At 33.3% G+C, this 17,075-nt stretch overlaps 1 protein-coding gene across 1 annotated transcript; it reads left to right on the top strand.

The window, feature by feature from the left end:
• Window positions 1-6,099: 6,099 nt before the first annotated feature.
• Window positions 6,100-7,425, top strand: LOC108463167 (uncharacterized). Its single transcript, XM_017763109.2, has one exon. It carries the CDS (start codon window positions 6,173-6,175, stop codon window positions 7,205-7,207), a length of 1,035 nt encoding a protein of 344 aa, XP_017618598.1. The 5' UTR covers window positions 6,100-6,172; the 3' UTR covers window positions 7,208-7,425.
• Window positions 7,426-17,075: the final 9,650 nt, after the last annotated feature.

A 17,075-nucleotide genomic window follows, 5' to 3' on the forward strand; every position in this document is an offset into this window, starting at 1 on the left:
AGTGAACAAGAAGGCAGGTACCATTTCGGTGAAGGAACCTTGATGAACAAAGAGCAATGGCAACCTAAACAGGGATTCACGCTCACAACATGCTGCACTCATACATTCATAGATCATTCATAAGTGCATCTAATTAGGAACATTTGATTCATTTTGATCATAGCATCCCAATTCTTTGACATAAGCATAAATACATGGGCCGATTCTAAAGGTCATGTCCCTAGAATCGGTGAATTTGTAGATCTTATCACCCTAGCGATGAGGGAAGCAGATCAAAGAGGATGGGCCTTAACCCCTAGCGGTAGGGTAATAGGCTAAAATCACAGATCTCACCTCCCGAAGTTGCGGTGGAGCGGATCAAATACATCGAATCATGCCTCCTCGAATGCGGTGAAGCGATTCAAACCACCAAGCTTTAACCCCTAGCGGTAGGGTAACAAGCGATGTTCATAAGATCTTAAACCCCTAAGCGGAGGGTAACAGACCAAATTGCAGATCTTAATCCCTAAGTAGTAGGAAGCAGATCAAAAGTGATGGGCTTTAACCCCTAGCGATGAGGGTAACAAGCTAAATTTACAAGCCTTAAACCCCTAAGCAGTAGGGTAATAGGTTGAAAATCATAGATCTTATCTCCCTAAGCAGTAGTGGAGCAGATCGAAGACGAAGAACCTTAAACCCCTAAGCAGTAGGGTAACAAGTTGAATTCCAGATCTTATCTCCCTAAGCAGTAGTGGAGCAGATCGAAGACGAAGAACCTTAAACCCCTAAGCAGTAGGGTAACAGGTTGAATTGCAGATCTTATCTCCCTAAGCAGTAGTGGAGCAGATCGAAGACGAAGAACCTTAAAACCCCTAAGCAGTAGGGTAACAGGTTGAATTGCAGATCTTATCTCCTAGCAAGTAGTGGAGCGGATCAAGACGAGGAATCTTAAACCCCAAAGCAGTAGGGTAACAGGTTGAGTTTACAGATCTAAAACCCTAAGCAGTAGGGAAACAGATCAAAGATGACAAGCCTTAACAGGCTGAAAATTAAATATCTTCTCCCTGAAATGGTGTTGGAGCAGTTAAAAGCCACAGCAGATCTCCTTGAAGTTTCAGTGGAATTGATTGAAGTCACATGTCTTATCTCTATAGAGTTGCAGTGGAGCAGTGAAGTGAAGCGAAGAAACAAGATTGGAATAAAGCTACCCAGAGAAAAGGAGCGCTAAACAAATCCAGACACAGTGAAACCGGGCAAAATTGGTCTTTCTTAAGTCTTTGCTCTGTTCTCGTTACACGACAACAAGCAAAGAGGGGCAGCTGTACAAGCCCAATTTTGGGACCCAACTCAAACCTACCCAAAACCCATTACAACCCAAGCCCAATAGGCCCAAAATAATGTAGCCCAAATTTTTAGAGCAAAACAACAGGAATTTCAAACCCTAGGTGCGCCGCACCTAGGGTCTTCTGACCCCAACCACTGCCTCAGTGCTAGTGGCACCTCTACCACCGCCTCTGCTCCACTACCATTTGTCTGTAGCAACAATGGAAGAATAGATAGATATTAAAAAAAAGGAAATAAAATGGCTATAAAAAGCCAAGCAAAACCATTGTACAAGGGGTTTTTTTTTTTTTTTCTCAGAAGAAAAAAAGAGATTCACATCAAAAAGTTTAGTAAATAAAAATACGAACTTGCAGCAAATAATTTCGAAGGCTGATCTAAAGGTGTTATAAAACGACGTCGTTTTGGTCGGCACCCATAAGCCCCAAAACGACGCCGTTTAACCAACCTGACCCGAGAACTGGCTCCGACCCGCCTCAGGATCCGCGCGTTTTCATCTGACGGTCTAATTACGCGCGCGGTCCTTCCGCTTTTCACACGTTTCGCAATTAGCTTTTTATTTCTTTCAAATTGGCCTCAAAGTTCATCACGTTTTGTAATTTAATCCTCTCTCCTGCGACGTCTTCTTAAGGGTTCGGGTAAATTCCCCTTTTGGCCCCTGGATATTATCTGCGTATTCAAATAGGTGCCCCTTTTTTATATTTCCTTTCGAATTGGCCCCAAAATCCTGTTTTAGTTTCGAATTTAGTCCCTTCTTTGAGATTTAATCTGATTTTTATATTATTTTTACTTTTTATTTTTTTGGCATTATTTTAATCATTATTATTATTATTATTACCATATTCATTAACATATTATCATTATTTTGCTATACTATTGTTATTATTATATATACATACCTTTTATTATTTTTATGTATATTTTAAATATTATTATTATTATTATTATCACCTATATGGTTATTATTATTACTATTAATATATATTTTATGCATATGTATGTATATACATTTTCTATAGGTATAGTATTATTTTAATTATCTTATTTTAATATTACTATTATATTATATCGCTTTTTAACATTATTATTACTATCACTATTATCATTATATATTAGTATACATTTTATACGTACATATACACATTTACATATGTAGTTTTCTATATATATATTATTACTTTAATTTAATACTTTTACTTTTGTATTTCTATTATCATTACATAGTAGTACGTATTTTCATTATATATGTATATATATATATATATGTTATATAGCATTATTAATAGCTTAATACTATTGTTTTAGGTATTTGTGTGTCACATATGCTTTCATTAAATATATATACATTATATTCCTATTAAGCACATATCTTACATTACATACATTTTTATATACATATATATTTTTACGTATACTCTGTCTAATCTTTTAATATATTACATATATTTTGTGTGCATATATGTATGTTAATATCGCATTTTATGTATTTTAATACTACGTACACATATTATTATTTTAATATATACATTTATGTGTTTATATATCGTTATTATTAGTCTTTGTTATTATTACTATTTTTAATAAATATTGCATACATATTTGTAATCTGGTATTATATGTTTTACATACATGTGCTCCCTACTACTTCATATTCACATTATTATTATCATATTTAAATGCCATGCGTTATTATCGTTTAGTACTATTGTTATTTACATTATTATTATTATCGTTATCGTTTTCGTTATCATTGTTATTTTTATTTTTGCCATGTTTATCATTTGTTTATAATTGCATATTATTAGCCTTGATCTTACTTCATCTTTTACAGTTGATCATGTTATTGTTTTGACACCGTCGCACCATTATTATATTCTTATACATATCAATGCTATATTTTGCTTTTACATTTTATTATAAATCGCGTTACTTTTTGTTCAATGTATTAAAACAATTCTTTCATAAGAGCAAAATCCGTTATTAGGTAGTCCGAAATAATCGTGCCCTAACTTACTGGGTTTCGACTTTTCTCATTTAACCTAAATAACGGAATACTCTTTTAAATCATTATACGAGTTTTGAAAATGCTTATTCTCGAAGATGTGAAGTGTTGTGCCCTAACTTACCGGGTATGATATTTTGTCATCTCGAAATAAGAATTTTGTTTAGAAATAAAGGCAATATTCGGTGTTTGAGAATTCGAGAGAACGTACCCTAACTTACTGGGTTTCGACTTCTCTCGTTATTCTAAATAATCGAATACCCTTTTAATAAAATACAGATTTCATAAAAGGCAAGCTCGCTCTCGAAAATTTAAGATGTCGTGTCCTAACTTCTTGGGTGTGACATTTTATATTTTGAGACGAGAGGTCTTTAACACTTGAGCTTTTATAAAGAAGGATCGTATTTTAAAATTCTTTCAAATTTTTTAATTTTCGACACTAAGACACTAATTAATCAACTAGGTACCAATTTTGGGCGTATCGAGGATGCTAATCCTTCCTCGTGCGTAACCGACTCCCGAACCTGTTTTCTTGATTCTCGAGACCAAAATTGTTGTTTAAATAAACCAAACTATTTATTAAAAACAACCACTTTTATGAGGTGACCCGATCACACCTCGTCAAAAAGGATTGGTGGCGACTCCCGTTCTTTTATTTTCAAAATCCAAGTCGATTCCCGTTTTTTTTTTCAAAAAAATGGTTACAACACTAACTATTTAGATTTATCAATAATATTATAAAAATATATGGATCGAATTACATCAGAAATTAAAGAGATTACAAATTTAGATATAATAGAAAGACCAAAATTAAAATTTATCCTCTAATATCTAGTGTAAAAGAGAGAGAACAATAGCAATATAGTATAGGCATGTGTTAATTTGGGCCTCCCTTTTATATATAGTTCATAGATTCATGAATGGATGAATCGGTTCAATTCAAAATTGATAGTTTTCAATAAAATTAATAAAATTTAAGTTAAATTAAAAAATAGTTATTTTATAAAATAAAAATAAAAGTAACAAGATTTGCCAGTAATAATTGACAAACTATGTATTTTTTTGTTAACTAATTTGGAGGTCCCTTCCATCCCATCTTAATGAAATCTTCCCCATTTGATGTAGTAAACATCATTGTAGGGAGGTCAATATCAAGTTCCTCCATCTCTATAGAAACTTCTTTCATTTCCAAGAAGGCTTCAAGAGATGCCTTTCCATACTAGTAGTAGCTTTTAATATCATCACAGTGTAAACAAGATGTAATACATCATCACTGTGTAAACAAGATGTAATCTCCATCACCAAATATTGCTTCAACACAACTGTATTTAATATCTAACTTATATTCTTAACTAAACTAACTCCATAAATTCGACACCCGAAATAAATATTGGTTTTGTATTATTTTTTTTTTTATTTACTTTAATGGTTGAGTGAAGAAGGAATCTAAAGATGTGAAAGGGAATGTTATAGCAATAGCATATAAAAGCAAGCTTTGTGATTATCTTGGGGAGCAACAAATGAAGAATACCCAAACTGGCAAATTATATTTTATTCCTGTTAGTTATGGGACACAGACAGCTACAAACAACGCAATGTCTTAGCACCATTGCCGACCATAAACTTTATTAATTGCCATAACAAAAACATTACTAATGGTAAATTTTCTCTTAGCTTAAAGTATTAAAATATGCCACAAATTTTATGTTTTTGTTTTAGGAATTTAGTTCATTTATTTTTAAGATTTTAAAATTAAAGTTTAATTGTTAAAGCGGTTAATTTTTTTATTAATTTTATTAAAGTGACATTTAAAAAAATCATTAATAGCCATGTAATTCAAAAAATAATATTGTAATGAACTTGACTTTAATAAGATAATTTTAACAGTATTAATAACCTAAATTTTGAAATATGAAAAGTAGAATGATTAATTTTTAAAAATAAACTTATAAAATGTATATAAACTAATGATCTATTTTATCTTTTTATAATTTTGAAAATTCATTAAGTTCAAAGCTAAGTGAACGGACCCAAGTCAATTTGGGTCAATAGCATTCAAATCTTTGTTGAGTCAAATTTGTGTATTTTATCTTTTGAAAAAAAAAAAGGTTACAACTATAATCTAATAAACAATCATCACTAAGTTGATCTTGAATGATTTTCTTTTCAATACCTGTACTCACCAAACCACTATAATAGACCATCTATGATACCTTTAAAATATGTGTTTAGGATATGATTTAAAAAAAAATTATTCATTTTTAAGATTTACTCATAGTAAATTTAGATAATAAAATTAGATTGTTTTTATATTATGTATGTCCGTTTTATGATTTATGTTCGAGGTTTATAGTTGTCTTCTTTTAAGAATATTGTCTTCAAGGTTCAAACCAACATTCTCTCCTTAAAAATTTAATGTATCTTACCATTGCACCTATGAGATAATCAGATTTTGATTAAACTAAAACTATTTAATTTTTGTTTGGTAAGAGATTTATCAAGTTAAAGTGATTCTTTTCTTCTTATTCCCATAAGATAAGGACACCATATTCTGCATTGTGAAGGTCAATTTCATTTCAGAATAGCATAAAACTTTCATATTTTCAGACACATAATGGAAGTCATTGTCCCAAAAATTGAAAAGAATATGATTCTTTACACAGTTTTTTCTTAAAGAAAAATACTTGGGATTCTTATTTTTTTTAGCATAAGATCCTAACATTGATGATGTTATTTAATCTTTCGTCATTAAATTTAAGATTAAAAATAACACCAAATTTTCCTATATAAAGAGAGCTTCAAACACCAGTTGGTAATTAAGGAACAAGTGCAAAGAGTTTCCTCAGAACAATGGCTGGCTATGGTTATGCATACAGAGGTGGCTACACGACCTACGACGGCGGCGTTGCTCCACGAGGTGGCACCGATGGGTGGAACAAAACAAGCTATAGTTCAGATCATACGTGTCAGCCTGTGTTCATTGATGCAGAAGGGAGGCGGAAGCCGATCACGTCTTACACTGGTCCGCACGGTAGCACCGAGTATTACGTTACAAAAACCGAGATAGTCGAGGTTCCATATATGGCCGAATACAAGCAAAGGGCTCCTGTAAGAGTTGAGGTGGTGAGGGACTATGGTGAGGGTAAGCTGATTACTAGGCCCTTAAGTCCCGGGAAATGGCGGGAGAGTTCAAGTCCTGTTCGGTATCATACTGAAGAGAAATGGAATAAGCCTTCTAGCCCCGTTCAGTATGACGTCAAAGAGAAATGGAATAAGCCATCGAGTCCTGTTCGGTATCGTGTTGAAGAGAAATGGAATAAGCCTTCTAGCCCCGTTCAGTATGACGTCGAAGAGAAATGGAATAAGCCATCGAGTCCTGTTCGGTATCGTGTCGAAGAGAAATGGAATAGGCCCTCTAGTCCTGTTCGGTACCATGCCGAAGAGAAATGGACGAACCGGCCTTCAAGTCCGGTTAAGGAACATCCTCAACAAGTTATGGATTTTATTAGCAAAGTTCAAACTCAAGCCAGCCGACCAAACAAGTTCGGTCCTCTCAGCGCAACATATTGGCCCCAGACACCAGCCACGACCACCACAACCGTTGGTGGTCCATGGAACAACCAGAGTCATGGTGGGGGATGGTCCAAAGGACACGAGGCTAACCTTAGCCAACCAACCAACAACATCAACACTGCCGTGGAATACTTAAAGGAAGCTGTTAAACCACCTGCTTCCAGGTTTAATGGATATCCTAACACCATTGACAGCAGGGAAGCTGAAAGAAAATATGGCGGCTTGGCTGTCGGAACGTCGCCAATCGGAAGTTATGGCAGAACCATTGATAGCAGGGAAGCTGCAAGAAAATATGGTGGAACAGCAGTGTGAAAAAGGCAAACTATTTGGGATAAATTTAAGTGTGTTTTAGGATATAATAAGCTTTGGGCTTTAATCCAAGGCTGTGTTAGTTTGTTTACACTTAAGTTTGATGATGATGATGAAGATATTTCAGTGAAGTTAGTGTCTAAAGATGGCCCCTTTTATGTACTACAATAAGCTATCATTTCATGAAATAAATTTATAGATCATATTTTTAGTTTATCAAATTCTAACTTTATTCTAAAACTTTTTTTAATATTAACAAATCAAAATATATTGACTTTTAACTCAATTGATATGAACATTGTTTTTAATGTAGAAATATATGAGTTGAAGTGTATTGAAACGTATTATCCTCCTATTTATAAGTTGAGAAAAGATTATTGATAGTTGTAGGTACTATGTTAAAAAGTCAAATCTTCCAATGTTTAAATGCTTTTAATATTTAATTTTTAATAAATCACAGATATTCATTTACAAACCTTGCCATAAGCTTCCGCTCATCACTAAACGTTAATAATAAAATCGACCACGCAAATTGGTATTGTAACAGCTTATTTTTAGTGAAATCAGAACAGTAGTTTTAGGACCATAAGTTTGAGGTTGGAAGAAAATTTATTTTAATATTATTTTATGGTCTATAGTATGATAGAAATATCGTATAAAAATTTCGTTAAGAAATTTTACCATTTACATGTCTAATCGATAAAAGGACTAAATTGCATAAAATGAAAAATTGAATTCTAAAAGCTAAAGGTATTAAATAGCTATGGAATTTTAAATTGGAGGTCCTTATATAGTAAATAGACCATCTAGAGTAGTTAGGGATATGAATGATTATTCATCATTGGAAATTTAATAGATTATTAAGGTTAATTTTGGAAAAAGAAACGATAAATGATAATAAATAAATAAAATAATCTAATATCATCATCTTTTACCAAAAAAAAAAAAAAAGATGAAAACCCTAGTCATGGAAGCTTGAAGTTAGCAAGCTTATTTTTACTCATTTAGGTATGTATTTTTGTCCCATTTTTAATAATTTTTATGTTTCCGAAACTGTAATAGCTTAATCTAATTATCTCGGGGATTAATTTGCAAAACGTTAAAGTATTATGATTTTTCCATGGATGAGTATGCTTGAATTTTGAAATTTTATGATAGAAAATGAAAGGTTGTTGTTAGATAAACAACTTTTGTAAAGAGAATTTTGATATAATTATCAACTAGGGATTAAATTGAAAAGATAAATTTATGGTAAAATTCTGAATTTTGTGAAATATATAGGCTACTATTAATATGTATAAAAATCGGCTAGGCTTAAATAAGAATTAAATTGTATGAATTTCATTTTTCGAGTCTAGGGACTAAATTGTAATAAATTAAAAGTATAGGGGGAAATAGTAATTTTTTCAAAAATGTGTGTTGAATTGAATTGATTATGAATTATATTGAATTAAGTCAAATTCATCCATATAGATCGGGATAGACCTAGTACGGAGTTAGATCGAGGAAAATGAAAAGTAATGGATTAGTATCCTTCGTATCTACATACACTTGTCGACGTAAGTTCGTGTAACTAAATTGTATATTTATATGTTTTAAAATTGAATATTATTGTGTGTGATTTGTACAATTGCCATGTAACGTCCGTTTTTAGTCAAATGAATAGTAGTTTCGAGATAACAAATTCGAGGTCGAAATAATTATTTTATTATTATTTTAATGTCTACAGTATGATAATATGAATGTGTAAAAAATTTCGTTAAGAAATTTAATCGTTTAAATGCTCAATTTGATAAAAAGGACTAAATCGCGTAAAATGTAAAGCTTGTGTTCTATTAGCTAAAGGTGTTTAATAGCTATAGAACTTTAAAGTGGAGGTCCTTATATGGTAAATAGCCCAATAATATGATAGTGGATGATAATGGCTTGGTAATGTTGTAAATTGAATTAAATTTTGAGGTTAATTTTGTAATTAGATAAAATAAGTTAGTGTAAATAATAAAATATGAAATAAAATATCATCTTCTTCATATTTTTAACCTAAGAACTGTCCACCATTGTTGAGAAAGGGAGTGAGCATTCAACCAACATTTTCTTGAGCATGTAAGTGCATTTTTGCTCAGTTGTTAATGATTTTTATATTTTTGAGATCATTACAGCTTAATCTAGCTAGCCCAAGGACTAATTTGCAAAAATATTGAAGGTTTAGGGCTTTTCCATTGATGAATATAGGTGTATTTTGATGTTTGATGATAGAAAATGTATGCTTGTTGTTAGATAAACAACAATTGTAAAGTGATTTTTGATAAAAGTGCTAATTAGGGATTAAATTATAAAATGTGTAAATTTTGGGGTTAAATTATGGAATAAATGAAAAATATGGACTGCTTTGGGGCTATATGAAATTCGGCTAGCATGGGTAGGGGTCTAATTGCATGAATTTGTGTTTTTATGAGATAAGGACTAAATAGTAAAAATGTTGAAATATTAGGGAAAAAAGTGTAAAGTTGCTATAATATGCATTTTGGGCTAAATTGAAAAGAATGATAATTAAATAAGTTAATTTTGATTACATATAGATCAAGAAAAGCGAAATTCGGATTTAGATTGGGGGAAAAACAAAGTGTTGGACTAATTGATTCATTTCATCGTTTTTGCATTCGAGGCAAGTTCGTATGTTAATAAACATTATCATAAATGTGTTTTAAATGCTTTATATTTGAATTGTTAAAGAATATGATTGTACGGAAATGTTAGACGACGACTCGACAAATGAGAAATTCCTGTTGAACTTTAGGAATAGATTAGGATACGAATGACATGTCATTAGGGGTTATGTGATTTGGACACTGGTCCGTACGTCCTATTGGTGGCTAAGTTATCCAGCATGTGTTGCAAATTCTCGTCAACTTGTGTAACGTCAGCTTGTGTAAGCAGCACCGTGTAGCTATGTCATGACCGTCAGCTTGTGTGAGTAGACCCGTTGATAGGTCAAGAGTGAGTATTACATGTGATATGAGATTGAGATAACTTCGACTATGTATTTGCACTTAGGGTGTGAGATTCCTGAGTATCCGATAGTATTCCAAATGGTTCAACGGGTATAGCGAAGATATGAAATGGTGAGAAATAGATACATATCAGTATAGGTATGTATGGAAACTATATGAGCATTGAAACTATGATAGTTATGAGATCTTGATTAATTATGTGATTGAATATATGTTAACCTTATAATTACATGAGTTTGAAGTATACTATGTTATATTACTTGAATGGTGATTAAATGGTGAGTTTTGCTTATTAACTATATGAGCTTACTAAGCTTTATAGCTTACTCTGTAACAATTCGGTTTAGACCCTAGTCAAAACAGTGGTTTCGGGACCACAAATCCGAATTAGAAGAATATTTTAATACTATTTTGTGTGTTTATAACATGAGACTAGATATGTATGAAAGTTTGGTGTGATAATTTTATCGTTTAAGTGGTTAATTTTAGAAAAGGACTAAATCGCATAAAATGCAAAAGTAGCATGCTATAAGTTAAAAGTGCTTAAGTGCTATGGCTTATTAAATGAAAGGTCCTTATTTTGATATTAGACCATTGATAGTGGGAGTTGACATAAATGGCCTTAACTTTGGTGACTAAATAGTTTAATGACTAAGGGTAAAATGGTAGATTAGTTAATAAGTTAATATTAATTAATATAACACAAATTGGTGGCCATTATTCATCTTTCTTCCACCGAAAAATCTAAAGAAAACAAAGCTTGTGGAGGATTTTAGGGTTTGGCCATTTGTGTTCTTGATTGAGGTATGTTTTGAGGTCGGTTTTTGATAATTTCTATGTTTTTGTGATCGTTGCTTTGAGTACTAGCTAGTCCGTACACTAATTTCTAAAATTGTTGATGATCTTGTGAGTTTCCATTGATGAATGTTTTAGGTTTGTGATAGATGATGATGAAAAATGAATTATTGTTGATAGATTTTAATGTTTTATAAAGTGATTTTTGACAGAAATGTCAAATAAGGATTAAATTGTGAAATTTGAAAATTGAAGGGTTAAAATGTGAAATAAATGAAAAATATGGGCTTCTAGGGGCACTATGGTAATTCATCCAAGCATGGGTTTTGTTGAATTATGTGAATTTTGTGTATTTGTGAAATAGGGATTAAATTGAATAGATGTGAAAGTTTAGGGGATAAAGTGAAAAAATGCCCAAATGTATATTTTTGGATGAAATTGAATGTGTTGGTGATTAAATGAGTTAATTTTGAATATATATATATAGATCAAGAAAAGAGGAATTCGGATTTAGATCGAGGGAAATCGAAAGTTATCAAGTAAACGATCCGAATCGTCAATTCCGAGTACGAGGTAAGTTCGTACATGTAGTTATGTTTTAATGCTTTGATAATGCGTAAATTGTATAGATATTTGATTACGGTTTGAGCATGATGATAAACGACTATGTTCGGCACTAAGTGTGCGGTTCGAAATAGCTCTGGCTACAAATGGCACTAAGTGTACGAGTTGGAATAACTTTGGCTATAAGAGGCACTAAGTGTACGATACTGAGATAGCTTCGGTTTATTGAAATAGCACTAAGCGTGAGTGATTGTTATGGCTTCGGCAAATCACTAAGTGTGCGAATTCTTAAAGCATGGAAAGACTTCCGAATGAATTAATGTGTTTGAACGAGAGGTGTGAATGAAATGAATAAATACGGGAAAGTTCAGGTATGTTCGATACCTCTGTAATAGATGATACTATGTGTATAAAGCTTGATGAATTCGTATGAACATATTAAATGAGATAAAATAGAATTGATGGATGAATTGTGAATTACTAAATGTTTATTAGTTGATGTTTCGTATATTATAAACTGTTAATTATTTATGGTACGAACTTACTAAGCTTTAAAGCTTACTGTGTGAAATGTTCTCTTTTTTTTTTCAGTGTTATAAAGCTAGCTCGAATCTGGGGATTGTCAGCGACATCAATCACACTATCGGACATCTATTTTGGTACTATTTTGAGAGTTGCATACATGGTATATGACATGTATAAGCTAGTGTCATTTTGGTATGTTTTGTGTTGTGATTAGCCATGAGACTTGGCTTGTAAATATTGGTATGTGTGGCCTCTTAAGTTGGCTAAAATGGTGTGTTTGATAGGTAGGTCATATGATGTATATAATGTTCATGTGATGGTTTGATTTTGGAATGTTGAATTGGCAAGTTGTGTGGTATGAAGTATGTGAATAAATGATGAGTTTATGTTGTGAGGCCCAATTTTGGCCCGGGTAAAAACCAAACACCAATACCCAAACCCCCCCCCCCAAAAAAAAACTAAACAGCTAACCCAAACAAAACCCAAAACCTAACCCTAGCCCACAATATTTTCAGAAAACAACAAACCCTAGCCCCACTTGTATTGCCTACAACCGTCACTGCCATGTTAGCCTTCTAACCACCTGCTCCACCGCTTGTCAGCCACCTGCAAGGTTTAAAGAAGAAAAGACAGCAAATAATAAAAAATAATGTAAAAGGGCTATAAAAGCCATCAAAAAACACAATGTAATGGTCCTTTTCTTTGGAGAATCAATACAAACAATAGATTTCCAAACACAAAAAAGAGAGATTAACAAAAAACAAACAAATAGGAACCAAAATCGGAAGCAAAGAGGTGATCCCATCCCCTATTTTATTTTTTTTCGAACCTGTTTCTCTTCTTTTTTATGTTTATGTACATGTATATATAATAAAAAACAAGGAGAAACTTACCTTTTGATTGCCAAAGAAAAGGGGAGTTTTTTGAAACTCTGACCACCACGCACGGTGGTCGTCGGCGGCGGCCAGTGGCGGCGTACGGCGGCGATCCGCCGGAGCTATGGTCGACCTGGTTTTTTTTTTTTGAAAAGGGGGAGGAAAGGATTTTTTAGAAGTTTTTTTTTTGGAAGGTGTTGAAATGAATTTTTTTGGGGAAAAAATTGAATTATATAACCTCCCAAAACGACGTCGTTTTGGGATTGGCCCTAAACGCCCAAAACGACGTTGATTTGACCCAGACCGAATCGACCCTACCCCACCCGCCTAGGATCCGCGTGTTTTTTTGGCAAATGGGTTATTTGCGCTTTTAGCCCTTCCGCTTTTCTATTGTTTAACAATCAAGTTTCTTTTATTTTTCAATTTTGCCCTATAATTTATTTTGAACTTCAATTTGGTCCATCTTGGTGCTGTGCGTTTTGGGAGGGTGGGATATTGCCCATTTTGGTCCTCCATTGTTATCCGCTCGCCCAAATTGGTCCTTTTCTTTGTATTTTTATTCCGAATTCTTCCCAAACTCCTATTTTAAGTTCAATTTAGTCCTTTTAGTTATTTTTTCTATTTTACCATTATTATTATTATTATTATTATTATTATTATTATTATTATTATTTCATGTTTATCATTTTTATTTCATGTTTATCATTTTTATTTAAATTTCACATTCGTTTATAATTGATTTTCATTCCTTTACTATCAAAATATTTGAATTTAGCTATGTATATACACTGTATTTATTCACTTACTACCATTTTTTAAATTTATTTTTATTTAAATTATTTATTTATTTATTTGCTTACTTTCATTTTTTTATTTAAACCTTTTATTATTTTTACTTGTTTGTTTATTTATTTTCTATTTTATAATTAGCTTGTTTTTGTTCATTTATCTTATTTTTGCTCGTATTATCGTCAATTTTATTAATGCATTTATTGTTATTCGTATGTATATTAACGTCGAAATTTATTTCACTATCAATTCGTGTTACATTAATCTGTGCTCAACACATAAAATTTCATTTTTTAAATAAATAATTTTTTCGTAATTCGTGATTCGAAAAATTGCTCCCTAACTTATGGGGTTTCGATTTTCTCGATAAAATTTGAATCTACGAATGTTCTAAATTTTTTTTTAAATTATCTCGATATTAAGAAAAAAATCATATTCTAACTTACGGAGTATGATTTCCATCTAAAAACTGAGAAAATCAAGTATCTTTCAAAAACAAATTTTTCGGCATTCACTTGTATATTAGGATTTCAAGACATTGTGTCCTAACTTACGGGACATAATTTTTTTCTCGATTAACGTGAAATATGCCCTCTTTCTCAAAACTTTTTTCAATTAAGCAATATTTTAACGATGAATCGTATTTTCTTCAAAGTTCTCAATTTTCGACACTAAGACACTAATTAATCAAATAGGTACCAATTTTGGGCGTTACGAGGGTGCTAATCCTTCCTCGTGCGTAACCGTCTCACGAACCCATCTTTTTGAATTTCGTGGACTAAAATCGTTGTTTAAACAGTTAGTACATTATCATACAAGTTAAAATGATAGTGGGGCTCATCATTTTTCGATCCATTATTCATATAACTAGAAATTAAACCATTTATTAAAAACAACCACTTTTACGAGGTGACCCGATTACACCTCATCAAAAAGGATTGGTGGTGACTCCCATGTTTTCGTTTTCAAAATCAAGTCGACCCAGTTTTTCAAAAAAATGGTTTCGACAGCTTGGCGACTCTGCTGGGGACCCAAATAAAAGAGTCAAGCCACATGTTGATTAACTTTTGTCTTTTTGTCGAAAATTGAAAATTTGGTTTTGATATACGATCCCTTCATTGCATTTCATCTGTTTTGTGTTACGATTTTCATCATTTTATTCATATTTTCTTTATTTGCTTCGAGCTTTTTTTTGTATATCCCTGCACATTGCATTGCATGACCGCGCGGTTACACCCTTTTAAGTGGGAGTGAGAAACTATTCTTTTGTGAGGTCTTCACCTCCGTGCAGGATAGTGGATCGCTTTCGGGATACATCTGTACCTATGTCTTTGTGAGATTTTCATCTCTGTGCAGCCATAGGGAAATGTATTCCCCTGAACTGAACTCGATCCATATGAGCCTATAATGGGTGAAGATTGAGGAATCTGCTGGTTCAGGTACCCTTTCTTTAGAACCAAACCTCATATAGCAAGCCTTCAGAGCCCACCCTAGGTAGAGCCACTCCAAACCCCTAGTGGTCACCCAAATAGGTACTTTATTTTGTTTATTTCTCCTATGCTAACATGTTTTCTTTTGTTTTGATTGTATTGCATTTTCATCATAGAAAGGAGGTGTTGGGTCATATTGGATTGCTAAATAGTAAAGCTTGTCATGGAAAATGGATTTGTTGATAAAGTGGAATATAATACGGCTGTCCGAATATGGTCCGAGTAAACAACAAGAGAAGACTGATAGTCCATGAAGGAATACGCGACTTTGCTTCATCGCCTAAGGATCCAAGCCAACAAAGATTATTCGAGAGCCGTCATGTCTTAAAGAAGCTGACGAGCATCGCGGGGATAAGTGAGCAATAGGCCGCAGTCTGGATCTAGCAGAAAGGAGATAATAGAGACATCTTTTGGAAAATTCGCAAGATTTGGCAATAACATCCGGATATGAAGAAAAAGATGGGTGTCGTTGCTTGGAATATGAGGGCAAGGCCGTATATGTAATATGTTTTATGTAAAGAAATTTGTTTTCTAGAAAAGTTATTCTAGTAGAATTGAATCCAGAATCAACGTCTCTCTTTCTTTTTGCATTCATCCTATGCATTTGCATTGCATTTCATCACATGCATTAGATTTTCAAAAAAAGACCCTAATTAGGTAAAATTATTTCAGCTAACTTGGGAGCCGACAAAAACTTACCAACCAAGCATCGTTATGGTACCTGTACTAAGACAAAAGATATGGACCAAAGATTGGAAAGATTTGAACAACTTCAAAAAGAGTCGCAAGACCAGTTACAAATGCAAATGCAAGAGCAACTGGCGAAGATCCAGCAAGATATGAGGGACCAAGTGCTAGAGTCCCAAAGGAATATGATGAATCAATTATCCCAATTGCTGAGTAAGGGGCTAGAAAAAGGAAAAAGCTCTATGATCAATGCTGAGGAGGACAATGAGAAGCCTCTCTACCCTCCGGGTTTCGCCCCGAAAAATGTTCATACATGCCCGCAAGGTGTACCTATTGCTATCAGATCCCAGCAATATCAGGCTAGTACCTCGGCACCAGTGGATTACCCGATAGAATCCGGGGGGCAATCCAACCACTCTTGTAGTTCCTGATCTGAATGAAATGGAAAAAACAAAGATGGGACTGCTAAAACAACTCGAAGATCGGTATAGGTGGTTGGAGGAAAAATTTAAGGCAATGGAGAATGTTGACTACTATTGTGGGATTGACACCAAGGATCTGAGTTTGGTCCCCGATCTAGTACTCTCGCCAAAATTTAAGACTCCAGAGTTTGAAAAGTACAATGGGACTAGTTGTCCTGAAGCTCACATCATAATGTTCTGTTGAAGGATGACAGGATATGTTAATAACGACCAACTGTTAATCTATTGCTTCCAAGACAGTCTAATCGGGTCAGTGGCTAAATGGTACAATCAATTGAGTCGTGCTAAAATCAATTCATGGAAGGACTTAGCACAAGCTTTTATAAAGCAGTATAGCCATGTAGCAGACATGGCACCCGACAAAATTACCTTGCAGAATATGAAAAAGAAGCAAAACGAGAGCTTTAGGCAATATGCCCAAAAATAGAGAGAGGTGGCAACACAAGTCCAGCCGCCTCTTCTGGAAAAGGAGACCACGATGCTTTTCATCAATACTCTGAAAACCCCCTTCATTAACCATATATTGGGAAGCACTACTTTGAGCTTCTCAGATATAGTAATGTCCGGTGAGATGATTGAAAATGCGGTAAAAAGTGGGAAGATAGATGCAGGAGAAAGTGCTAAAAGGTCAACCCCGAGAAATAAGGAAAATG

Source organism: Gossypium arboreum, chromosome 13 (genome assembly GCF_025698485.1).
Source record: "Gossypium arboreum isolate Shixiya-1 chromosome 13, ASM2569848v2, whole genome shotgun sequence".
In the NCBI taxonomy this organism is placed as follows: Eukaryota; Viridiplantae; Streptophyta; class Magnoliopsida; order Malvales; family Malvaceae; genus Gossypium; species Gossypium arboreum.